The 26,860-nt window shown below is 43.5% G+C and overlaps 2 protein-coding genes across 3 annotated transcripts; one reads left to right on the plus strand and one right to left on the minus strand.

Moving 5' to 3' along the window:
* Window positions 1-251: 251 nt before the first annotated feature.
* On the minus strand, window positions 252-4,621 carry LRRC52 (leucine rich repeat containing 52). The gene is made up of 2 exons (XM_076338188.1): window positions 3,982-4,621; window positions 252-661 (listed from the first exon to the last, which is right to left on the minus strand). Exons 1-2 carry the CDS (start codon window positions 4,604-4,606, stop codon window positions 402-404), a joined length of 885 nt encoding a protein of 294 aa, XP_076194303.1. The 5' UTR covers window positions 4,607-4,621; the 3' UTR covers window positions 252-401.
* Window positions 4,622-5,769: 1,148 nt separating this feature from the next.
* On the plus strand, window positions 5,770-22,028 carry NUF2 (NUF2 component of NDC80 kinetochore complex). 2 transcript variants are annotated; one of them, XM_076339734.1, is made up of 13 exons: window positions 5,770-5,949; window positions 7,103-7,177; window positions 8,655-8,731; window positions 9,420-9,481; window positions 10,411-10,508; window positions 11,109-11,182; window positions 13,035-13,131; window positions 14,642-14,704; window positions 15,474-15,611; window positions 16,540-16,680; window positions 17,490-17,665; window positions 19,495-19,630; window positions 20,653-22,028. In XM_076339734.1, exons 1-13 carry the CDS (start codon window positions 5,827-5,829, stop codon window positions 20,800-20,802), a joined length of 1,410 nt encoding a protein of 469 aa, XP_076195849.1. In that variant the 5' UTR covers window positions 5,770-5,826; the 3' UTR covers window positions 20,803-22,028. The 2 variants fall into 2 exon arrangements, with proteins under 2 accessions (XP_076195849.1, XP_076195850.1); XM_076339735.1 differs by lacking the exon at window positions 5,770-5,949 and adding an exon at window positions 6,902-7,019.
* The last annotated feature ends 4,832 nt before the right edge of the window (window positions 22,029-26,860 follow it).

Consider the following 26,860-nt stretch of genomic DNA (forward strand, 5'->3'; position numbering starts at 1 on the left):
CTGCTGGGCTTTCTGGTCAAAAAGGCCTCTGTGAACTCCCCGGCTACAGCAGAGTGCTGGGGCCTTTCCCATATTTCAGATCGTACCTCTTCAAGCCGGTCCCTATGACCCTGCTTTTCTGCGGTCTCGTGGTAAAGCAGGAGTGTAAATGCCTGGCACTGTGCACACTTCTCATGCCCCCCCAAAATGAGTATCTTGCCAATATCCTGAGTCCCAGTGGAAGAAGACAAGTGGAGGTAGCACAGTGAGTGAAATTGGAGCATAGAGACTTTCTTCTCTTGCAGTTTTATTTCACTTCAAAAAAATAGCATCTAGAGTGGGACATCATGTGGGAAATCAGGCAGGAAGGGCCTGCCTTCAGTTCCCACGATGGGAATTCAGAAAGATTTGTAGGGCTGGTCCTAAGTGACTGTGTCTTCCTCCGCCTCTCCCCTGCCCTCCTCTCCCTTTGAAGTGTGGACTTTGTAGATGACAGCACAGACGCCAGCCAGCCAGGCTGCCACAGTGCCGGCAAAGAATATGCAGAAGCCAATGAGACACAGAAAGATGTAGTCTCGCTTGTACAGCTGAGTCAGGCAGTTGAAGTGGAGCTGTGCCTCCACTGCAGGCATTTTCAGGGCATGTAGGCCTTCTGGGGTGTAGCAGGTGATGTTGTCAGCATCTGCAGAGGGAAAAGCAGAAGCAAGACTCTCTTGCCTGTGTCTTAAGCATTAATGAACTGGAGTCCTGCTAGAAAAATGGTGGAGGAGTTTGCTGAACTCCTGAAAAATGTCTACAGACTTCACACCTCTCCCCCTCCGTGCCTTAGGTGAAATCAGACAGGCAAACGCTTGCCAAACCCTTGCCAAACCACAATTGCCGGGTTGCCAGAACGATTTCTGTGGTGTTGCCTCCATATGAAAATATTGCCCATCCAATTATGCCACTGTGGAAAACTGCTGTCCCTGCACTGTTCACCTCTGCTGATTGAGCACTTTTATTTTAATATAAGAGCACTTGTGTGTGGTTTTTTTAATCCCAAACACCTTCTGAAGTGACATAGCCTAAATTATGCTGGAATAATGAGGCTTGGGCGCAGGGAGTCAAGTTTGACAACTAGGGTGGTTTGCAGTTAGGCATAGCCTCACCTACTCTGTGAGAGAGGAATAAGAAACTCATCAATGATTCAGTTCCACTGAAATAACGACTATACCCTGTCGTATTCTAATATACGCAGTGATAAAACAGATGCTGGCTTTTCCCTCTGAAGTTAGTGAAGGCTGAGCATCGTAAAAAGTACCGTCTCCTTTTGGTGTCTATAGAAGCACAGTGTGCCCTCAGCCACAGCCCTTTCCTTCCCCTGCAGGTTTTGAACTCCCTGGGGCCAGAGTTACTGTGCCAGACACAGGCTGGTCACTGCTTGATGCACTGGATAGATGGGCCTGAGGGAAAGGGAGCAGTGGAGAGGAACAAGCTACAGGGGCTTTATGTTACATTACATTACATTATATCATATATTACTGAGTGATATAGCTGCAGTGGTTGTTCATGCTGGTATCTCTCATTGTCCTGAATATAACTGGACAGCTTTTATCTCTCTATTACCCAAATCCATCTAGATTTGGGCAACTTCATGTCAGCACCTAGACTGCACAGATCCAGCTGAGCACAAAACACTGATGCAATGATGTTCCATGAAGCAGCAGCAGCTTTTTAAAGGCCGGGATGGGGATCTGCTTGCAGCAGATGTCAGGGCTCTGTCCCAACATCCCTTTGCTCCAGAGCTGCCAGCTCCTGTCACAGCCCTCGGTTAGGGCCACCTCATCCCGATGAAGAGGGAGCTGCCTTTCCTACCTAAAGGCAGGCAGGTGTTTGTGATACAGGGTGTCCAGCCTGTGTACACTTACCAGCAGCATGAAAGCTTTGCACAGCTCTCACACCAGTCCCACGAGACACATGGCCTCCTGCGGACTCGCCCACAGCATCTCGCCAGGACACAGCAAAGCCCAACACAGCAGGGAAGTGGAGCAGCCTCCACAGGCTCACTGGTTTCTTTGGCTTTCCCATTTTCCACAGCATGGTGCAGGGATCCATACTCATACACCCAGTCTTTGCTGCTACTTCCTTGTCTACTCCTACCCTCTCAAATTGCCTGCAGTGAGCTTTATTTTCCTGTTCCGGAGTTCAGTGTGTTGTCTCCAATCTTACTGATAAGAACGGTACTTTTTTACACTGTTCCGTAACTGCCTTTAACATGTATGAGGAAAATAAAAAACTTCACTGTCTATAGGGAGCTTACTACATCTAATAAGACACACAGATGTCCTTAATTCGGTTTTGTCCTAACACCAGCTTCCATTTGCCCTTCCCTTTTCTCCCCTGGGGCTCTTTTGTGCCCCTTTCTTATTCGACAGACAGACTTTCTCAAACAATTCCTCTTTCGCAGCTCTCTCTCACCATTGTGTCCTGCATTACTGAAAACCAGGCTTTCTTCATGAGTATGTGTTGTGCTGTGTTCCTTTTCAGTTTGGAAAATCAAGTTCATGTGCTGCAGCTGCAGAACAAAGCTTTGCCCTTGGGACCAGTGTTTTTCTGGGAAAGGGAACTGGTGATTATCCTGCCTTATGAACACTTGGTGTCCACGGCCCAGTTGTAGAATCTCTCAATATGGTGGGAAATAGACGATTTTGGGATCCCAGATGATGTAAGGAAAGAAGTCCTGGAAACCCTGTTTTCAAGAAATGGCTTTTATTCAGAATCAAGCCGCACTGTGCTGCTGCAGCCCATGGGACTCAGTGCTCACCTGCATTGCACTTCTTGTAGTGGAAAACTTAAAATAAAAGAGAGCCAATTTGCTCTGGGGTGCTGGAGGAAGAGTGGGAACATATGGAGCCTCCCAGCCATAAGGATACAGATGCTTTTCTGAGTGCAGCTTGTGTTCTGTTTCACTCTGACCATCAAATGTCAGCTGGGACCCAAACCAGAGCTCCCATGGGAACAGCAAAACATCTTTCTCTGACTTCTGAGCATTGGGTCACAGTCCGATACAGAGGATCAGTCAAATGTACCTGCTCTGTGGGCTGAGGAGCACTGTGACAGCTGGAGGTTGCAGGATTTGTAATTTTTATCTGTCCTAGCACAACAGCTGCTGTGCTCTTAAGGCAAAGGGCATTGTGTTCACTCTTCATGTACAGAAATGGGTCAACGGGGAGCAGGGTGTGATCACAGCCCCATGGAAGTCAGCAGCTAAACTCTTGCTGGCTTCCACACTACCCAAACTTTTCCTGGATGCCCTGTCAGTGAGAGATGAGAGCAGAAGAGGAGCTGCCTAGCTTTCAACCCAGCTTTGTTTTCAGCATTGAGCAGAATTGCACAAATGAGGTCTGCCTGCCAGGCATGTTGTGCAAGAAGAGGCTAGCAGGAGGTGTTGGAGGTGAAGGGGACACTGGCTGAACGGTGCAGAGCTAGGGCTGGAGAGGCTGCCCCGAGCAGGTCAGAACAGAGGCAGGAGAGCGTTTCCACAGAGAGGTGGGTTAACTGATCGCTACGGACACGCTGGTACTGCAGCAAACGATCAGAACAGATGGAGACAAGGCAGGAAATTCAGAGCAGCAGCTTTCCCAGCGCAGATTTCCCCAGAGCCACACTGGGCTCCTCGTTCTTGGCATTGCAGCCACAGGGTGCTGTGATTCGTGGGCACAGGGACACCTCCTGAGGCTGGAGCCAGGCGTTTTAGAGCAGCAGCAATGTCCTAGCTACAGGCTACACTTCCCTGACTGTCCTGAGGATGTGAGCAAGTGTGACTCTCTGTGGGTGGAGTGCGTGTAACCCAGCTGCTCAGATCCATGTTTTGTGCAACACCAGAAGATGGGACCCACAGTCGACATGCAGTGGCACAGCCCTGTGAGATGAAGTTTTGGGGAAGAGAACAGAGGGGCCTCTCCCTTCCACACAGATCTGCAGGAGCAGGGAGGAGAGAGGTCCTGGTCACACAGCCCTCACCTGGAAAATGAACGTTGCTCTCTGTCATCCAGGTGATGAAGTCCAAAAAGGAACAGTTGCAGTGCCACAGGTTGTCACTGAGCCCCAGAAACCTCAGGTTGGGCAGGTCCCGGACAGTGCTGGTGTCCAGGAACGTTAAGCCCGTCCGGCTCACATCCAGGTGCCTCAGCCAGGTGTTGTTGGCGAAAGCATCCTTCTCTATGGTCACAAGTTTGGGATTGTCTGACATCTTCAGCACCACCAGGCTGAGGAGGTGTGAGAAGGTGCTGAAGGTGACCTGTGTGACGTTGTTGAAGCTGAGGTCCAGATAGACAAGCTTAGCCACACCAATGAAAGTGAAATCAAGGTCATCCCCCAAGAGGTTCTTCCTGCAGTCCAGATAGACCAAGTCAGCCAAGAAGCTCAATTCCACTGCTGGCAGGTATGAGACGTTGTTTGCCGCCAGAATCAGCTGCCTGGTGTCCAGCGGGATGGCTGCAGGGAACTCCTGCAACTGCTGCCCTGTGCAGTTCACTTCCAGGTACTGACAGCTACACCTGCTTGGGCAGTTGATCCTCTCTGATGCCATCCCCATCCCCAAAAGAAACATGAGGCTCAGGGGCCACGGTCTACCTGAAGGAGACATGGTCTAAGACCTTCCAGGCCGCTCAGCCCATTGGGGACTGCGAGCAGCCCTACGGAAGCTGCGTTACTGTCACAGCCATGTCGAGGAGGTGTCCAACTGCAAGGCTGTCAGGAAGCACTTTCTGTCTGTAACTCACCTGACTCCTTGGCAGAGCGCCCAGCTGGAAACCGAGCCCGGTTTCTACATTGGCAAGTGCAGAACAGTGGCTGGAACATCTCCATGTCGCACTCGGTGCCACATGACACCTCTGTGATGTCAACGGCTTGCAAAAGCTGCCCAGCTTCAGGGACAGTGCCGTGACCTCACTGGCAGAGTGGGAGCTTTCAGCTGAGTGGACATGCAGGGAAGACGTGAATTGGATGAGAGCATCAAAACTGTGCTGGGCAAGTGTGAACAGTGCAAATTTTGTCACAAATGGTGTCAAACTGCAAGAGGTGGTCACTTGTACTGATTAAGCAAGAGAGCCCTGCTGCACTGGCTTGGTTTTGTCTCCTTTCAGGCAGCAGGAGAAGGCAGCTAGGGAGGTTCTTCCAGAGGCATTTTTACCGAGGACAAGTTTTCCAAAGACGCCTCAGCTCCCTCTGCTGACTTGCCATGCTGTTCCTCCGCCTGCCCACCCCTCTGCAGGAGGACCTGCCCTGCCCCCGACAGAGGGCTGCTGGTTGTAGGTGCCCGTGCAGCGCTTAGCACGCCAAGCCGGCCTGCTGGCGACCTTCCAAAGCCCCGGGGCTGTACAGCGCGGGGCCCGCCCTGACAGCGGTTGGCGCTCGCAGCCCACGGAGCCACCCCGCGCTCAGGCTGGAGGCGGCACCTGACATGGCGGTGGGAGCTGCGGAACCTCACAGCTTGACAGGGGCGAAGCCGCCGTCGCCGCTCCCTCGGCTGCGATAGCCGTGACAGCCGGCGCTGCGGGCAGCGAGGGGGGCCCAGCGGCGCCGCTCCCCGCCGGCAGCAGCTGGCCGTCCCCCACCTCGCCTCTCCCGCCGTCCTTGCCCCCGCGACCGCCTCAGGCGGCCCCACCCCTAACGGCCAACGGGCCGTCGCGCGCCGGGGCGGGGCTTTCTAAGGCTCTGCCCCGCCCCTCTCCCGCCGGCGCGGTCGTGGATAGGCCATTGGCGGGCTTGCGCGCGACGCGGGGCGGGGGCGCAGGAGGCGCCCGCCAGATTCAAGCTGCGGCCGGCGAGGGGCGGTTGGCAGCGTGGCCGTTGCCCGGTGCTGGGATGGAGGCGCTGACTTTCCCCCGTTACAGCCCCGACGACATCATCAACTACCTCCGCAGCCACGTCCTGGCGGGCGCCGAGGCCCGGAACCTGGTCAAGGGCGACGTGTTCGGCAACCCCAAGGTGCGTGAGGGGGTTCGGGGGAGGCCGCGGCCTGCGCTGGCGGGTCGGGAGTGGCAGGGGGAGCTGTGCTCGCAGCTCCGCCGCGCTCAGGCAGCTTCCTATCCATCGTAGGGGAAGGCCTTTACGTGCAGTGGCACCAGCGGTTTTCGCGCTTGTCGGTTGGTTTCTTGGGTGATCGCTCTCCCGGCTTGCACGGTCTTTGGCGTACAGCAACGCCTTCTAAGTGAGGTGATTAGTTTTTCCGATGCGGCAGATCAATCTCGTAGGAGTTAGAGGGCTAAACCTAGAGTTTCTCCTCTCTTCAGTTTGAGAGAAGCTTGCTCAAGCCTCCCCAGGTAGTGGGTGGGTTCATAAACGGACAAACGTGAAATTACATGGTCTGTCTTTCTCAGTTCTGTGGGAACTAGGCTCAAATAGCCGCTGTGTTTGGTATAGTGTCATAGTTTCAACAGGCTTAGTTGATCAACTAATGCTTTTAAACCAATCACGTGAAAAGCATCCCTTCCCTGCTCCACCCCCTTTTTTTTTTACTGTTGGTCTGACCATTAATGTTAACGTAGTCTTGCAGTGACCTCAACAGAAGAGAAGTGGCTTTAAAATTGAATTGATGCCTCAGTGTGATTCCTTGTGCTGCTATGTAAGTGCTTGTGCCTGCTGAAGGAGGAGGCTGGCCCCGCTTGTTTAGGGAGCGGTGGGATGATTGTTTTTGAGAAGGAAGACTGGTTTGAACTGATCGTCGATTAGTGCTGTAAATGAATAACTGGTTGGCTTGTAGGTGTTTTTTCCCCTCCATTTTAATAACGTGATGAAGGGCACTCTTTGCTATGGGATTATAGTTTCTGTGACCTTTTTTAGATTTTTTTCGTGTTGTTTGGTTTGAAAACTGCTCAGTGAGCAGCAATGTAATGAAAAATAATGTATAGCTATGGCAGTTAGGACTGTAGCTGTCTGAGCTGATTGCTGTCTTTTATAATTGTATTATGAGATAGTAATGCTTGAATTGCAAACTACTGGAAAGTAAAACTTGTTAGTCTCGGTGGCTCAGTGAAATCAGTCTTCATGTGTTAAAGGTAGAACTATTTTTATGGTCTAGTCTGGGAGCCCTGAATAATCAACCATATGGAATACTGATTCATGTCCTTTCTTCTTACAGCTTGAAGTTTTACACATGATTTACATGAGAATTCTGCAGAAGGTATATGGAATCCGCCTGGAGCATTTCTACATGGTATGTCTGTAGTGGCAGGTGTAATGAAATGTGAAAGGAAAAAAATATTGCACTTAAATTTAATGTTGAAGTATCTCCCTCTTATCTTCTCACTAGCAAATGGCAAGTAGTTTACTGTTTTGTATGTTGTCATTGCATGAATGGGAGCTTAGAAATTCTGTCTCTATTGCAGAAAACTTGTGTGTGAGATGCTGTATACCCATGGGCATTTGCGTTTGTGTTCAGGGAGGCAACTAGTCTGTTCACTTAGGCAGGAATGAGAGTGCAGTACTGCAGTGCAGCCATCAGCATGGGTCATTTACCAGAGGTAAATGGGAGCATCATCTGTGGGCTGTTGCTGAGGCCTTGCTGATTACGTCTGAGAAGTTGCTTTGTTCATTGCTCCTGGTCTGGAAGTTGCCTTCTGCTCAAGATACTTGTTGAAATAGTGGTTTTGTGGGTGCACTGCCTCTGGGTTTCTCCCCCCCGCCTCTAGAGAGGAGACTCACTTCTCCACTACAGGAACTAGTGGGCATGAAGAGAAGCTCACTTACCACTCTAGGCTGTAAGAAAAGGCTATGTGGAGAGCCTTCTCCTTCTGCGGTTAAGCTGTGAAATCTTTCCTCTGAGATGCTGCAGGTGCCAGAAATGTCTGTAAGGTCCAGGAGGGATTGGACAAGCTTATGAAGGGACACCATCTCTGGCCTTGAAAATACATACTGTCTTCCTGGGCATCTGCCTTTGGCCATGGCTGGAGGAGGGTCTCTGCTTAGATGTTAGACTGGTCTAGAAGGAAAGTAAATGTTGCTTTTAATGTTTGATCATCTCCACTTCTTCATTAACTGAGAGGAAAGCAAGGAGAAGTGCAGCTGGAGGTTAACTGATACCTTGTTGATTAACACTTAAGTTATCTTCTGTCTCTGTTAGACAAGAACTGATTTGTGAAAGTGAGAACAAATAGTACTGTCTCATGCCAGTTCTGGATAAACTGAAAGGGAAGATCATATATGCACAACATAACTCAGTTCTTCACAGGCAATGACATTAGCTGGGATACTGTATTATGAGGTTTAAAATATCAGAAAAAAGTGAGCGTACCACTACCTTCTCCTGACTTCTTCATAAAACAGCTGAGTGCGTGAATTTCAGGGTGTTTAAAGAAAGAGCTTCTTGTTGTTAGGTGTGTAATGCAGAGACTGTCCTTCTGCACCAGTTTTGAACAAACAAATTAAAATGGAGGGTTCAGATTGAATTCCAGAGTTTGTAATGTTGCTGCTTTAGTTATTATTGTCTTTTTATATTTTGACCAGCCAAAATTGACACTTAAAATAGCCTGCTGATGAACTTGATGGCATTCTTCAGCCTTCAACATGTTCCCTGTGGATGGGGAGACTGTACTCAGTGTGTTTAACCTATTTGAATTATCTTGTTGTGGAAACAAACCTGTGTATTTTTGTTTAAGTATTCTCTACTTATGCATTGATTCTTTACTCTTTAGATGCCAGTCAACGTTGACATAATGTATCCACAGATATTTGAAGGCTTTCTACCTGTTTGTAATTTGTATATTCACATGTAAGTAGAAGATGCTGCATCTGTTCAGTTGCTATTCTTTGTAAAGGTCCAATTTACTAGAAGTAGTGAGGCTTTATGTCTTTTTGCTGATGGTGGCTCCTCTGCTTGTTGGCTCTGAGCAAAGTGAAATTTGCAGATGAACAGGGGGCAGCAATGTTTAATAGAGTAAAATTCTCAGCAGGCAGCTATTTTGTCAAAATGAATGTGTTAACTAAATAATCCAGCCTCACCAAGATGGAGCACAAACCTATACTTTGAATGGCTAGAGGGTCATCATTACATCTAGAAGAGGGATCTAAGTACCTGTTGTGTAAATTTGCTGGCTGAATTCTATGTAGATATCTTTGTTAGAATGAGGTGAGTGTTAGACCTTAAGCTTCATTTCAGTTGTAAGGGGAGAACTGACTAACAGTTAAGTGTACGAGTTCCCTAATTAAGCTGAAAAGTTGTTCTACAGGCGAGTATTTTGTCTATAGAAATCTTTGAGATGCTGTAAGAATACAAATTTTTAATGCTGATCTGTGTGTGGAGTCCTACTGTTATTCTCCTGAGACTTACTGTTGTTACGTGCTTGCTGTACATATGCTATGGGATGAGAGGACAAGATCTGTTTTTTAGTAAATGGATATAGCACAAAAACTGAGTAATGGTCACTGCAGGTAAGGTTGTATTTTTGTTTTCCTTGCAGGGAGCGCTTACTTCCAGTGTGCCGGATTAATGATTTTCAAATTGCTGATGTTTTAAACCCAAGTAAGCAAGTGCACTGTAATCCTTGTGTTTCCTGGGGTGGTGGGTGTCACTTGATATCCAGGTGCTTTTTCCTATTTGGCATAGCCAGATGGGCATCTAGTACGGAGAACTGTCCCTGGCTTCTAGCTACTTTTCTGACCCTTGCTGTGGCCCTTAGACAAGCTGGTTCTAATACGCAGTTCTCCTCCTTATTGCTTATATAGGCTAATCCAGTTAAATAACTGAGGGGAGTTTTGAATGCTACGAGTCTGTTGAACTGCTGGTCTGGAGAGTGGACTGTGACATACTTGAAATAGCGTAAGAATAGATGGTAATGAAAGTTATCCTGGCGACTCTGGAATGCTATAGGATTTCTTATCCTGATGCCTATGTAGGAAGCAATTGAATTTTTGCTTCACCCTTTTCAAAACCCAGCTGTGGTGATTCTGGTACAACACAAACAACTTAGAAAAGGCTATTCTGAAGAACTGTTTCACTTCTGGCTCTGTTGTGTCCAAGACATTCAAGGCCTTTGTAATCATATTTCACAAAATTTGCTTGGAACAGAGCCAAAAAGTCCCTGCAGTGCAAACTGCTGTCTTCAGTTAGCCCAATAGTTAGAGTGAGGCTCTGTCTTCAGAGTTGTAGTTGAAGGTTAACACTCTTTCTCCCTGACTTCTGTTTTAATGGGAGGTTGTATTTTAATAATCTTTCTCCTAGGTGCCATTTTCATTTGTTGAATTTCATAGAATTGCTAAGACATTGTAAGTTTGTAGCTTGGTGCTAGTTTTTGTGAAATCTTTGCAAGGTGAGCAGGGGAAGAACTAATTTGGATTCTGTTGTCTTGTAATTTCTGTCTCTTCTCTGAATTATGTTTTGCCCAACTTTTTCTAAGCAATTGCAATGTATGTGGAAATCAGAATAGTGATGGCTTGCAATTCCTATTTCAGAAACAAAGAGGACAGCTCGCTTCTTGAGCGGCATTCTCAACTTTGTAAATTTCAGAGAATTCCGACGTGAGGTCTACTTGGAGTTACAACTGAACTATGTAAGATTGGGTGCTGTGTTACTCCAGATACCTACTTAAGTATAATTAATGTTAACCTAGAACTGGGAGCATAAAGGTTGTGTTTATTTAACTGCATGTTTAAATAACATACTGGAATCTTAAGCGTAGCCAAGTAATACAGGAAGGTACCAGTTTAATATTACGTAAAACTTGTACAACTATATTACATGCTTTAAGCATACATGGCTACTGTAAATGGTTTAAGAAAAACCTTTGCAAAGCCCTTAAGGAAACATCAGTTTAGAAGAGTGGATGAGCTTGTCAATATTGTAAAGGTTTCTGTATGACCGTGACCAAGTTATTACTTAAGCTATTATCTGAAGTTTTTTTCCAGTAACTTATTTGATAGTTTAGCCTGGTAAGTGAAGGTTTGACACCTCGCATCGTTTTGAGAAAAGGTAGATGTAACAGTCAGTGGGCTGAAGCTAGAATTGCAGGTGGCTTCTCTTCTGAATATCTCAGTAGTTCAGAGATGGTGCATTTCATGTCAAATAATGATGAGCAGGGCTCTAACAGAAGCCCAAAGAGAAACCATATTCCTCTAAAATAAAAAAATATCTCTGGATATTTAATTTGCAGAAATCGGCTATGGAGAAACACCAACAACTGGAGACAGCAAATCGGGAGGCAGCAGTGAAGCTGGAGAAACTGAAGTGAGTATGAGGAGTAAGTACTGTGAGATGCACTACTTGACTTTCCTGTTCAGTGCACGTGATCTGGACAGGCTGGATCAACGGGCCAAGGCCAACTGTATGAGATTCAACAAGGCCAAGTGCCGGGTCCTGCACTTGGGTCACAACAACCCCATGCAACACTACAGGCTTGGGGAAGAGTGGCTGGAAAGCTGCCTGTCGGAAAAGGACCTGGGGGTGCTGGTTGACAACCAGCTGAACATGAGCCGGCAGTGTGCCCAGGCGGCCAAGAAGGCCAATGGCATCCTGGCCTGTATCAGAAATAGTGTGGCCAGCAGGAGTAGGGAAGTGATCGTGCCCCTGTACTCGGCACTGGTGAGGCCGCACCTCGAATACTGTGTTCAGTTTTGGGCCCCTCACTGCAAGAAGGACGTTGAGGTGCTGGAGCGTGTCCAGAGAAGGGCAACGAGGCTGGTGAGGGGTCTGGAGAACAAGTCTTATGAGGAGCGGCTGAGGGAACGGGTTGTTTAGCCTGGAGAAGAGGAGGCTCAGGGGAGACCTTATTGTGCTCTACAACTACCTGAAAGGAGGTTGTAGCGAGGTGGGTGTTGGTCTCTTCTCCCAAGTAACAAGCGATAGGATGAGAGGAAACGGCCTCAAGTTGCGGCAGGGGAGGTCTAGATTGGACATGAGGAAAAATGTCTTTACTGAAAGAGTGGTGAAACATTGGAAGAGGCTGCCCAGGGAAGTGGTGGAGTCCCCATCCCTGGAGGTATTTAAAAGTCGTGTAGATGTGGTGCTTAGGGACGTGGTTTAGTAGTGGACTTGGCAGTGTTAGGTTCATGGTTGGACTCGATCTTAAGGGTCTTTTCCAACCTAAATGATTCTATACCGGGTGCCTAAACAGGAACTGAGTAGTTAAGCTGTGTGATTTGACAGAATTGTTTGGTAACTACTGTATGAACTTTTAGTTTGAGCAGACTTGACTTCTCTTTTGGCCCTTGTCTGACTTTGTTGCTGGTTAGCCTCCCTGGGAAATAAGCCAGAAAACAAAGATGTTGCTGTTGGGTTGCGCTCAATTACAGAAGTAGTTCTACTGGTGTTAGGCTAGAAGAGTTGCTGGCAGAAAATAAAAACATGACTTCGGGAGTATATGGTTGCTTTGAGAGGATACTGTACTTTGTATGTTGGGGACTACGGTGAAACTTTTTGCTGCTATAGTTAGTTTACAGTGATATGTCTTTATCTCTTCAATAGCTGTAGGAAGCCCATCTTTAACTTAATAGATGGGTAAAGTTGTCTTCTTTAGTTACTTGACATGTTTGCCCCATTCTCCGTTTCAGGCCATTTAGTCCTACTGCCTGTGTCTTTGCACCATTAAGTTTTGTTTTTGCTTGTGGATAATAGGATGAAGAGATGGCTAGTTTCCAAGATAGCTTTCAGAACAAAGAGGTTTTTTTTCTCTGATAGCTGCTTTTGGTATGTGCTAGACAGGAGGTTCTCTAGCTAGCTATAGGTCTACCCTAATACAAGCTGTTTCTATGGCAGGTAATATGCAAATTTCATAAATGAAAAACACCACAAAAATTGGTAGAAGTGTTGCTGTGTCTTGTGCTTTGCTTAACATGATCTTTAAACTTAGTCCTCTGTTATGATTGCACCACTTCTTGCCAAAACAGCTCTTTAGATTATGCTTCAACTACAAAATCTTACAAGCAAAAGAAAGTAAGATGTATTAATTTGAGACTGTCTTACCCTGATTACTGAAGTTACTGGTTATAAACTCTTTGGAAAGAGTGATTGTTTTATCTACTGTACTCTGACCTGACTATAATGATGCTGAAACTGTCCAATATCTTTATTTTTTGCTTAGCACCGTTCCAGTTGAACATCAAGCAGAGGTCAAGCAACTGACAGATAACATTCGAGAACTGGAGCAACTACTAAGGCAAGACTACCGTCGGAAACAAGTATGATCTTGTTATATATTTCTCTAAAAGCTGCTATGGCTTCTGATCATGGGTGTTCCTTATTTCTGCTGATTTTGTTCCCCTCCCCCTACTTCTACAAAGGATAAAGGGGACTTTTCAGATTTAAAACAAAGGTCATTGCAACACCATGTCTTGTCTAACCCCTTGTTGTGGTTTAACATCACCTGGCAACTGAGCACCACACAGCCGCTCGCTCACTCTCCCCTGCCCCCGGTGGGATGGGGGAGAGAATTGGAAGAGTAAAAGTGAGAAAACTTGTGGGTTGAGATAAGAACAGTTTAATAATTGAAATAAAATAGTAATAATAACAATAATAAAAGAATACACAAAGCAAGTGATGCACGATGCAATTGTTCACCACCTGCCAACCGATGCCCAGCCAGTCCCCGAGCAGCAGGCCCCCCCCCCCGGCCAGCTTTCCCCCAGTTTATGTACTGAGCATGACATCACATGGTATGGAATGTCCCTTTGGCCAGTTTGGGTCAGCTGTCCTGGCTGTGCCCCCTCCCAGCTCCTTGTGCACCTCCAGCCTTCTCAGTTGGTAGAGCATGGGAAGCTGAAAAATCCTTGACTAGTGTAAGCACTGCTCAGCAACAACTAAAACATCAGTGTGTCATCAACACTATTCTCATCCTAAATCCAAAACACAGCACTGTACCAGCTGCTAGGAAGTAAATTAACTCTATCCCAGCCAAAACCAGGACACCCCTAGCACCAACTCTTCATTTCACTGTAAGGAATGTGAAACGTACTTGAAATCAGACTTGGGGAATACAAAAGTGTATTTGGCTCTTTCTTTTTGAAATGCATTACTGCAATGACTTGGGAGATACCTGTGTTATTGTTCAGAAGTGTGATGTGTATGTTTCCCTTTGTTTTCCACCTAAATTCAAAGAATTGGAACTGGAGGCGAGCCATGGCAGGAAATGAGGCCTAAGAAGGGTCACCCAAGGGAGTGGGTGTTGATTGCAGGGATAACTTTCCAGCAATGGCAACTTGTCTCTAAGGTCTCATAGGTAACCTTTTCAGCTGCTTTGGGGAGAAAAAAGAAAAAAAAAAATCTGTGGTTAGGTTTTTTATGTTAAGTCATGTCTCTACTATTAATATTATTAATCACGTGCTTGACTTCTATATTATCGGGGACCTAGTTAGAAAAAACTAACTTAGTTTTTTCTCAAGAACAGTGCCTCTGGCAAAGAAGGTTGTGTGTGTATAACGCTGCCAGGGTCAATAAGAATAGAGGTAGTCCATCTCTTATCCCTGTTCCCAGTTACCTACTGCTGGCTGTATCCCTAGTGCTCCCAGTGGCTTTTGTGACAATGTTCTCCTTCTCAGTCTTTTAACTCTTATAGACTGTAATTTTGTCTGCTAGTTATGGCACTTCAAAGAAACCATAAATGGGATTTCTCTTGTAGACAGATCTATGATAGAAGGGTAAAGGAAGTAGCAGTTGTAGAGATGCTTATTTAAAGTTCATTGCTTTTTTTAGACAGCTTTGCAAGAAGTGATTTCGCAAAAGAAGTCAGATATTGCAGAGAGTACCCGAAAACTGGTAAGTACACCTTTGTGTAGATGTAGGCTGTAGCTTGCATCTCAGATCAACTAGGATCATATCTCTTTCTAGGATCTAATTATTCTTGGAGCTAGGTAGTGTTCAGGTGGTGATTATTAGCTTTTTTAAAAAAACTGATTTGACTTCATTTTTTCCCCCCATGGAAGCTTTCCTGCAGTAGCTTGTTTTGTTGTTAACTTTAAATACACATCTCTGCAATGTAAACCTCTGTGTTCAGGAAGCTGATCTGTTAAAGGGCAAGAAATCTGGACTTTTGAGAAGCTATGGGCTTACCTTAAGTGCATAGAATGGCTAATGAGGCAGCCACTGACCTGGTGGGGACAAAACAGGAGTTTTTTGAGAGGTTGCACAGGAAGCTTGCTGCTCTTCTACCAGGTTGATACAGCTAGCTCTGAAACCCTGCAGTGACTGCCTTGGTTGCCCTAGGTGAGGGGTTCTGAAGGAGAGAGCTGCTAGTAATATGTATTAGCTGGCAGGCTTTTTGTGGAGTACTAGTTAAATGCTGTTCTTGTGACTTAGTATTGCACCCCTCTACACGTGTTCAGGGAGCAAAATGGACTGTTCACTGCTTTGACTGGGAATGTTAATGCTGTTTAGAGGAATTTATTTTTAAAACAAACTTCCTATTGAGGAATGACAACAGAGAAAAGAACCTGTCTAGCCAGAAGATCCTGGCAAACCATGCCTCATGATTCCTCTTTCTTCACCTAATTGCTAATATTGAAAGTGTGTTTGTGTTGTTAACTAGAATGAGCTTAAAGTGACAATGGCTACTTTGAAAGAAGAACAAGAGCAGCTGAAATCAAAAATTGTGGAGAGTCCAGAGGAACTGAAAAATTACAAAGAACTGATGAAGGAGACTGTTAAGAAACTCAAGAAATCCAAGGTGAGGTTTTCCTCTGTCCACACAAGGAGGTTTTCTATTAGAAAAAGCACGTTTTACTGAACTGTCATCATCTAGAACTGCTTCTTGAATGACTTATACTTCTAGTCAAAAACCAACAGAACAGTGGTTAGTCTGAAATGAAATCACAACTTCAGAGAAAACTGAAGGTTGGTTGTGGGGCTGTGTTTGGGTTTTTTGTCTATGTTGGCATGTTTTTTTTAAGTGGGATTGCAGTCACTGCTGCTTTGTCCTCAATGAGTAATTGTTTATTTGTGAAACCAGGTGTAGAACTCTTGAATCTATACTATATCTGTCTGGCTGTTTGCTCTCAAGAGATGACAATATTTTGGCAGCTCACAAATGTCCTTGGATTTAGAACACATGCTTCATAGTGTCTCTGTTATCATTCACTGTTTCTGGAATCGATGGCTGTCTCCACTGGTATGCTGAACACTGAGTTTCCTTCCTAGCTTTTTGTTCTTCTTTTTTTATAGTAATGTCCAGTCTTTGTAGTTCATGATCGCTCATACATCAGTGAAGCTTGCATAACTTTGTCTTCCTAGGTATTTTTGTTCCAAAGGTGTAAACTTTATTGCTGTAATTCCAGACATCTGTTTTTATGATGCTTTATGTAACTCCTGTTTTACCAGTATAGAATTTCTTCACTTTACAGCTTTTTTCTGTCCTGAAAGCTCTTATAACAAGCTAGTTAGTTCAGTGTGAAACACTTGCATGTCACTTTTCCTGTGCTTTCCAAATAAATGCTTCTTTTACAAACTGAAGATCTCATTTCAGTAACTACTAAATATTAATTCCAGTGTATGTTAAACAACGAGGGAATGGGTACAAAAGTCAACATGCATTAATACTATACAAAATAACTGCTGAACTCCAAAGCTGTTTTATTAATAGTCTTTTCTCTTTAAAGCAAGAAGTTATTGAGAAATATGAAGGTTATAGAGACCTAGTTGAGGTTCTGCCGTCATGCCAACTGGAGGTGCAGTTATATCAAAAGAAGATGGAAAGACAGGGAGCAAATGTGGAGAGACTGGCCAGTGTATTATCAGAGGTTTGTATTATCCAATTATATCTGGTTAAGGAGAATTTAATGTCTAAGCAAGATAGGTGATCATCAGTAAATGTCTGTATTTTAAAAGTTCCCATATCTCCTCTTCCCCAAAAAGAAAGAATTTGGATAACTTCAAAATCTCATTCTTAAAAACATCAGTAAAACATAACTGCTGCTTTGCTGCATGCTGCTAGCTAATGTACTATTGACCACTTTTAATAGTCAAAGCCTTTGTTGCCATAGAAACCTGACCTAAAATAGTTTGAACTATCTTGGGGTTGTTGGTAGGAAACGATGGAAGAAGAAAAGTGAGATCCAGTTTCTTCTGCCTAGAGAGCAGAAACTAAGAACAAAAAAATTACTACTTCAAGAAGAGTCATGTCTTAAGTGCCTTTAACTTTATTAATATTACTAAGCCAGCCTTTCCCTGATGAACTGTTTGTCACAATACAGTACCTTGCTATTTGCTACTCAGTTTTGGGAGAATGCAATTGTTAGGAGCATTTGAAAAATGATATGCAGTCTTTTGGGGTATTTGTACAGCGTATATTCAAATTACCCTTGGCTAAGAACTATAGCTGAACTCATAGTAACTTCTGAAAATCATTCTAGGTGATGGGATCTTGTCCATTTGGATGTATTTGAAATCGGACAAAGACTCGGGAACTGGGGTTTAACTGGGAGAATTAGTTAGCAATCAGATCTTCAAAAGCAGGAAGCTAGTTCTAATCTTAGTAAACTAACAGGGTATGCTGTTTCGATTATTTTTCCCCCATTTAATTTATTTCAATACATCTTATGTACTCTAGGTCAGAAATCTAGAGGACCAGCTTGAGAGTGCTCAGATAGAGCTGAAAAAGGGGAAGACAGATGAAATGTCCTTAAAGAGACTGGTCACTGCAAAACATGAGAAGCTGTCTACAGCTGAAATAAGGATAAAAAAGAAGCGTGAAGATGTTGAGCAATATAAGCACGCTGTATTTGAGTATGGATGAGTTGACGTTTCTGCCTGATGCTACTTTATGTCTTCGTTATATGCTACCAAAGTTCGCGTCTGGTACAAACACGTAGCTTAGCAGTAAGAAGAAAATGAGCGATGTGGGATAGCTTGGTATGAAGACCAGTAATGCTGCAGGCAGGGACTTGGGGTCTCAAATCAATAATTGCAATGTGACTTGACAGCAATTCTTTTATTGGAGCACTAATTTAATTTATAATGCTTATTCTTGATTCTTTTATCTTCTTAAAGAGAATGTCACATTGGGATAATTTTCCAACTTATCAGACTTCAACAAAGCCCCATTTGCCTTTCATGAATTTTTCATAATTTCCCTTGCCACTTTTGCTCATTATCAAAGATGTTCAAGACCCATGGGGAAATGGGGCTCGTATCTCAGAGGAGTATTATCCTGACATGATGCTTCTAAAACAAAAGGAAAAGTGTAATTTGATCAAAGCTTCTTAGCCCATCTTCCTTCCTACCGTACACTAAAGGCAAGTTGCAAGGCAGTGTTTACAGCACAGCAGTCACTTCTGCAGCAGCAAACTGCAGCGTTGTAAGGTCGTGGCTTCACTGCCAGATTAGAAGTGCTGAACTCTTATAGAGAAAGCTTATTATATAACACTTTTGTATATGCATAGGAAAAGGAATATGGAAAATTACTGGCTGGGTAGATTAACTATGATGGAAGAGAGCTTTTTCTACATAGCTGAGAGCCAACTAAGATTTAGTCATGCTGAAAGGCTTGTGTGGTGTGTAGAATGGCAGCAAGATTCCTAGGCTTCCTTTGCTCCTCATTTAGTGTATTATACTAGCTAAAGGAGATTAACTAAAAGCTATTTTTCCTTCCAAATAAAGAATGAAAATAATATAAACTAATGCTCCTTTATGTTAAAAATTGCTGCTGATTTATGTTTTTAATATGTTAGATATTTCCCTCGATTGATAAAATTAGATGCTTTGATAAGCAAGAGGGGAAGGGAGGTAACCTTGGTTTGAAAACAAGAGTTTTTGCTGGTGAATAAGAGAATGTCCTGACTCTTCCCTTGAGGTAGGAAGATGTAAGTAGGCTCTTGCTAAGTATGAGTGATTTCAGCCATTCTTTAGAGAAAGCAGCTGCTACAGTTCCAGCTGTAATTATTGTATAAATGCTTAGTATAAACTGGTAGGTGTGTTTTGCACTTGAAATTAGGGTAGATCTCCTGTTCCCACAGTAACCCTTTGCTGATTACACGGCAGCTCACAGCTGGAGCTATCTGGATTTACCTGCGAACTGGGGAAATACTGTTTGGGATGCAGTGAAGTGATGGACTGGAAGTTGCAGATAACCTATGTAGATGTATGGGATTAGAGCTTTAACTTGGTGGGAGCATATCTAAGGCTAAGGAAAATGTGTGACTTTCAATTATGCTGAAACATCAAGTGCAGCTATATTGCTTTTAACCTGGGCCAGTGGCTGGCCTTTAGGCAGGGCTCTCCACTGACACCTGTACTGCATTACTCAAAGGTAGGAAGATGCAGTGTCCAGCTGTCTGTTGGGTTGGTTCCACTGGAGTCACTTGAGTTGCCTTGGTTGGCAGCAACTGAGGATCTTCAACATATTCCTCTAAGTCCACTTTGAATTTCACTTCTTGTACCTAAGTTGTTCTAATTTAAGAATTGGACAAATTTCCAAGCAAGTAAATTCTATATAGCACTGCTTCTAGAAGCTGTTAGTTTCATGCTCATAAAATGCAAGCTTTGCTTGTGGTGGGGTTAAGTTTAATCTGGAATTAGTCAAATGGCTCAGTACTAACTTTTTCTCCCACCTTTAGATATTGTAACAGAGTTCAGGAGAAGAGGGGTGCCGTGTATGATAAAGTGACGGCCATTCACAAGGAAATCCAACAGACAAGGTTCAAAATTCAGCAGCTGAATGAGAATGCTGAAAAAGAAGACACGAAAGCCAAGGTGAGGGGTTTTTTTCCCTAAAGGAATCCTGTTTGGTATTCTCAAAACTGATTTTTAACTTGGGCTGTGTAGATTAAAAGGAACACTTATTGGCCCTAAAAATGAGTAGGCTGTGCAGGTGGTGGTTTGGATGGATAGTGGGAGGGACAGCACTTCCTGCTTGTGGTTCCACTGGGTTGCTAGGGCTTGTGCTCGTCTCTGCAGGCTGCAGATGGCCCACAGGAGAAGTGGGTTTTGCAGAGAAGATTCTGGAATGGTGTGGTTGCCCAGTATTTTGGGAGGTGAAATTAAACTTGTCTTCCCATCTGTGCCTGTAGCTGATACTATGCTAGTTCCATGATGCACACTTTTGTATCATGGTACTTCCAGCTCTAAGCAGTCAGACTTTTTTCTTTTTTTTTTTTGTTTGGTCCCTGGGAGCTGACCTGTGAGGCTTTATCTCTGTGTTGTAGTAATGGGCAGTACTGTAATCCTCTCAACAGTCTCCCTCAAATGCAGGATCACCTGCTATGTCACAAACCCTTTCTTCCTAGGGTTTCAGGAAGACGATTGTCCAGCTCAGCTTTGGAAAGAGGCAGAAATCCTGATGGGTTGGGAGTAGGGGATCACAGCCTGCCTGTAGGGTCTTATCCTATCTGTTCATTACTGAAGTACTGTCCGTGCTGGGAGGATAATGGTAGCAGTCACAGTGGCAGAGACCTTGGTGACACAGGTTAACACAGAATGGGGCAGTAGTGTGAATACTGGACTAGTGCTGGTTGTTTGACCATATTAGTATTGTGACCACTAGAGTTACAACAGAATCATAATATTGAGGTTTTGCTTGTGGCTGCTTTTATTCTTCTGATGTTTTGTAACTTTCCTGTGTTCTGTGAAGGCTGCTTCTTAAGCCTGGGATGAGGTACCTTTTGAAATCACTTGAGACCACCAGACCACTCTCGTTTAAATCCTTAGAAAGCACAAATGTTAACTTTGCTGATGGATTTTTTCCCACCCCCACCCCCTTTATCTCCTCTTTCTAGGAAATATACCTAAATCTGAAGGCTGGGTTGGAGAAGCGTCATGACTCTCTCATTAAGACAGCAAAGAGTTACGCAGCCTCAAGAGAAGATAAAATTGCCGAACTGAAGAAGGGGCTGCTTAGAGTTCAGACTCCTGGAAGTAGTTCTTAGACCTGTCTTCACTTGTATTCCATTTTCATTATGTTTATCCTCATATCTGAATTCAAGAGCTTGTGCTTTGCATGGGATGGATAATTATTACAGGCAAAAGGCAGCTTTCTCAAAAACCATGTCAGAACACATTTAGCTTTCTAGACAGATCCTGATGTCGTGAGCTTGCTAATGTGGATAAGAAAACACTCAGTTTAGCCTGTTTGTATTGTTTCAGTCAGTATCTGATTTTAATGGTAATAATGCAAGTCTTGCTAATGCCAAATTGCTTGACACTTAGACAGAATCCTGCTTTTTGTAGAAACTGTTCTGCAAACTTTGATCTGGGAAGATCTGGCGCTTTGGTCTGGCCTGAATGAACACACTGTTGAAGATAAGTCAGTAATAGGTGATATTCCACTACCATTATTCAACTAAGATTAAATCCTGATGGAGCAGTAGCATCCATGTAAATGCCAACTTACTCTCATCACAAATATTGGTAAACACTCGAGAGTATCATTTTAGTTAACAGTACAGTACTTCTAGATGCTTGAACTTATTGTTTCTGCTCTGTGGGGTATTGAACCCTCATCTGTGTTTACTAGAAAGTCTGTGTTTGGGTGCTTAGTCCTATTAAAAAAATTACATAGTTGGGTATTTTGTACCTTAACTTGTGATGGCACTCAGTTTGCCACAGTGTTTTTAATTATTTCCAGAAATAAAATGTTAATTTTTAAAGTAGTTGATATAAGGATATTTAACCCTATTTCTCTTATGTCTTTCCCTCCCCGCTATCCCAACTGACTTGGCATAACATTCCAATTTAAAAATCTTGGTTTGTACATTTGTAGGAATGTGTACTACTAAAAGTTTTTTTTATAATGAAGGGAAGGAGGATTCAAGCCTGTATAGATAATATCTTTCTAGTTTTGTTTAACTCTTCAACTTCTCTTATTAGCTAGAGGTGCTAGCAAGTCAGTTAGGAACAGCAGGTGATCATTGCTTCTAAAGCTCTTACTGATCAGACCCTTCTAATGTTTTGCTTTGAGGTTTTTTCTTATGTTGTAGCATGTGAGATGTTTCAGTGAAAGTCTGTGTTAATCTGCAAATCTTAACCTAGTACAAAGCTTCTTATACAGTTTTCCCACTTCCACCAAATATAGTCTGTGTGATAGGTGTGTGTGTAACAACTTTGTGTTTTTAAGTGAGTGTACTCTTCATCCTAACAGTCCTGTGATGCTGTGCAGTAGCATCTCGTCTAGAGACTGGTGAAAGTCTGACTGCTAAGGTAGCTGATTTTTTTCCAAGAGCTAAAGATGTTAAGTACGTGCAAGGCACAGAAAAAATCCATTCTTTATGGATTTCATGCACTAGGCCATGCATGGAATAATTACTGATGTTTTGGATATTGTGCTTTGAAAGTGAGTTTTTTAATGAATCTCTCCTTTTGTGCTGTGTGTTAAAGCATTATGTTCTTCATGTGCAGGTGTGCTCCACTCCCTTTGCCATAACATGGGTTTTAGCGTGACACAGATACTATCTACGGGAAGATGTTTCTTCTCATTGGCAGTACTTGCTAATGAACTTGATGTCTGTGCAAAACTGTGTGATAATTTTTAGGTTTTTCCAGACTTACAATACTATGAAATTCTTGAAGACAGACAGCAAGGCTTGTGTAGAGTTTTCCTTAAGCGTTCTTGAGATATCCCTGCTTCTCATGTCAGTCTAGCCTATATCCCAGCTTGACAAGATACTGGAAGCCACATGTTCCTTCTTTTAACTTCTCTGAATATTTATAGCATCACCAAAAAAAAAAGCTACACCCCAAAATTCTCAAAGTAAACTCATGTGACTTGGTAGTCTATAAACATAGCAGTAGTATCTGCTTTCTCATAAAGACAGGTTGGAAGTTGTGCTCCACAGACTGGATGTTACAGCAGCTCTTGAAAGAGATTCCCAAAAGCTTCAAATAGATATGGCAAGGGATTACTCTAGCCAGCAGATGATTTTGATGGGATAAGCTTACTGTCCTTCAGGAAACTGCATATAAAGATCAAGATTCTTAGGCTAGAGAGATCATGCTTGCATAGCCCAGTGATTAGGAATTTGCAGGACAAAGAAAATGCTAGATTCTGGTTCCTGCTCTCGGGTTTTGCAACACTAGATGTTGGGTAAAATAAAAGGCTGCAATTCATGAAGAAACAAAACTTCCGATTTCCAGGGACAGGTTTATGTATTTCCAATAAGCTCTTGTGCCTTCAGAGTGGCCTGTTTGTTTGTACCTAAAATAGCTATAAATAAAACATAACCAAAACTATATTTTATCTAGAGATAATTGATTCCTAGGTGTGAGTCTACTGCTTTTCAAAAACTTCTACTCATATTGAACCATATGGCAAGGCAGTGGGGGGGAATTTTAGTGTGACCTGAAGAGCAGCGAAGGGAGGATGGCTTTGCTAAGGCGATACAGCTTGATTTCCCTCAAGAGGGCAGTGTTATTCAAAATTTCTTTTTTTTTTTTTTGTTAGTACTTCTGTCTAAATGCCTAGAGCCCTTTGCGAAGGCCTGAATCAAAGAAATCTGCAGAACTCCTTTATTTTGAGACATTGGTGTGGAATAAGGGAAATACAGATGGACATCTATCATGAAGCTGATACAAGAGAATAGCCAGGCTAGACTTAGTGGAATGACACCTTCACAGCCTTCCCTGTGGCCTACCTGTGAAAATAACTGAATGTCAGTAGATGCTATACAGCTTGGCGTAACACTGTTTAAATGTGTTTGATTTCTTTTTTTTGCATGTACTTAAGTATTTCATATACTACACAAAGCTTGTAGCAAATTTGCATTGTACTGCTTGGGCTGCAAGGCTTTCTGGTCTTGCTTGTTTCAAATGTGTTTAGCTGCTAACAATATTCTGTAAGCAATGAAGGAGCTGGTCCTTGAAAATAGCAGCCTTGTTACAGACTTTTGAAAAGGTTATGCTCAGCTCTGTATGTTCTTCCCTTAGACAGGCATAAGTGATCCTCCCAGTATTAGTATCTCACTTTTATATTGAATGTACATGAATCTCAGATTCCTTGATAGCTCTTGTTAGTTTCCCACCAATATTTGCTTATGTGGTTAATGAGAGCTTTCTTAGGACTAGGGGAAAAGCATTCCAAGATGGTGTTGAGGAGGGCTCTGATCTAATGTGTGTGTTTCAGTTTAGCTTTGGTATTGCCTTAGAGAATTCCAGTCTTGTCTTTTCTGTGCTGCCCCTTCAGCTTGCTAGTGCAACTGTTGGTTGGTTGTACTGTGGGGTCTTTTTGCTCTTTAAGGCTGAGTGCAATACCCTGATCTGGTTTCTAGCCTAGCTGTGTGTATACTGCCTGTAGTATCTGGGTCAAATGATATTTTTGAGGAGTTTTTTAAAACAAACAAAACCCACAAAAAGCGTACGTTGATAGCAGTGGTGATCATGACTACATCTTATATCCAACACATGGATTATTTTGGGGTAAAATCTTTAGCAGTAGAGAAATACAGACTGCATGCATGAGTATATTTGCAGCTAGATATTAGGTTTAAAGTGTAATATGAAAAATATTCTTAGCTCCCAATCCTGTAAGCAAACATGTAATTTCTACTGAGATGAGTGTTCCATATGAATGTGTTAGTCTAGTAATCTATGTATGGTGTCTCCCCTTTGAGTGCATATGGCATCAAGGAATTTTGGTTGCCCACCTGGGCAGGAATAGCTTGTTGTAGCTGTTTCAGCAAAGTCCCTAATTCTCTTATGGTATTGATGCTGCTTGTTTTATTTTACTGTTGCTATACTTCTCTCCCCACTTCTTCCTTCTAGCACAACTCTTAACATGAGGAAAAAATACCTTGTTTTCCTTTGGCCATAAAAGCCTGTTGCTCCCTACAAACTTTTCTTGAAAAAAAGAAAACGCTAATATTAGCGCATTCCCCAACACACACATTGCTTATCTTGTGTATTGCTGAATTGAAAAATGCTTCATTTTTCTTATAGCTGTGTCTGCTAGATTTTTAAGCTAAAAGCTCAAAGGGAAGCAGGAATCTTTCCAGTGGTCTCGTGAGTTGATCTCGGTTATTTGCTCCGTCTGGGAAACCTCCATATCAGCCTTCATGCTTACCACTGGCTGTACTTCCACTTTTGACCTTAGACTTCATCCTGCTGTGGTGCTAGCACCTGTTCTTGGGTAGATCAACGAGAGTATTTGGATGATGCAAAGCAGCATCAGTAACATACAAGGCCCAGTAATTCATTAATGCTATTAATGTGGCTTTACACTGTATCTGTATTCTAAACATCTAGTGCATACTGACAAGTCCTGGTTCTGAATTTCTGTAGCTAATCTAGTATCTGCAAGACCTTTTCTTTGTTTAGGTGTCATCTAGATCCAGTTACAAATGCTTATCTTTTGCTTGGGCTACTCATAGGGTCAACCTGAAGATGCCAGGCCTTTTCTCTTCAGAAGAAACTTAAGCTCCCTTAGTCATATGTAGATTATATGCTGCCTATTCCTTCTGTATAGTAAACTATTGTAGCTATGTAATGATCCAGAATGTCCTTTTAAGCAGTAGCCACTTCCCCTCTGATGCTAACAATTGTCAGATCTTTTACGCTAAGATGGGCTTGTTTAGTATGTGACTTGTTCATAATCCTTTTGTTGGGCCACATGTGAGTGTCTTCCATATGTGGAAGGCCATATGTGTACTGCTTCTGGTGATCTTTGGGAAACCAGGGCAGGATGTAGCCCTGATCTGAGCATGCTAACCTATGCGGAAGATCTAATGTCTATTCCATCTTTGTATAAACATCTTGTAAACTTGGCTCTATACCTCTGCTTATATGCTTGAGTAACCAGGTGACTTTGATGCCAATTCAGACTGATCTAGAGCAGAGCCCAGGCACTTGCTTTGTGCTCTGATTTAGCATGGTCTGGGTCTTACTAGAGCTTTTCTTTAGGGACCCTGCATAGATCAGGCAGTAGCTTAGATCACCTAGAAGGTCAGTGTGAATATAAGTTACCACTGAGAAGGTCACTTTCCAGGAGCAGGAACTTTAAGCTGGATCATCCATCAGCTTCTCCATAGCCTGTCCCCAAACCTCCTTCCTCAGATCTGAACAGTTTTAGATTAGAATTTTTAAAAAAGTGTGTATGGGGGGAAGTGGGTAAGGAGAGGGCATGGAGCTTATCGGCAGAGTTGTCGTATGCAGCTGCTGTACTGCTGGGAGAGTGCTGTACTCACATTACAGAGATGAAAAGACCTCCTCTTACAAGCTCAGACATATGAACATCCAGAATATATGTATGGACAGCACAGCTTGAACTTCCTGTTATTTGTGAGTATCCTTCCTTCGCACAGATCCTGCGCCATAAACTATTAAAAAGGAAGGTAAGCGTCTCCTCCCCACGAGCATCTGTTTCAGAGGGAAGACAGGGCTTGGTTTAAATTCTTCAAAAAAAATTGGAACAAACTTTGGTATCTTTGCAAGTAGTAAAAGTAGTAATGGCTAAGATGGGCAATAAGTGGGCAACTTAGATTATGGCTTGGCACAATATGTGAACATGAACAAAACTTTAAAAGGCTGTGATACCCCTTCCCCTGCTTGTGTGTCTTGCTGCTCCTTTCCTTGTGAAGGAAGGAAGGCAGTCTCTTTTTCACTCCCGTTTTGCCTTTACTCCACAGTCTTGCTGGAAAGAAGATCTTCAGAACTCTTTCTCAGAAGCCCTCTTTCTGTTAGACTTTGGGCAAAGTGAGTAGGGCTGGGTTAGGTGAGCAACTTTTGTATTTTTCAACAGTTCTTCGTGAGACGTTTCTGCTTTGGTTGTAGGATGGGCTGGAAGAGGAGATGTAGGTGTTTTTGGCCACTTGGTGGGGCTGTTGGCACAGATAGTGGTGGTGAATTCATGTTTTGTTTCTGCCACAGCTTTGCTGAGGAAGCCAAAGGAAACTTGCTGAATCTCTGGCCCTGGAATAAGAACTCTGCAGCTTGACACTCATATATTCTAGGACTAGCCAGGACCAAGTAAACTAAAAATTAAAACTTTTTTTATATAAA

Source organism: Aptenodytes patagonicus, chromosome 5 (assembly GCF_965638725.1).
Source record: "Aptenodytes patagonicus chromosome 5, bAptPat1.pri.cur, whole genome shotgun sequence".
NCBI classification, from domain to species: domain Eukaryota; kingdom Metazoa; phylum Chordata; class Aves; order Sphenisciformes; family Spheniscidae; genus Aptenodytes; species Aptenodytes patagonicus.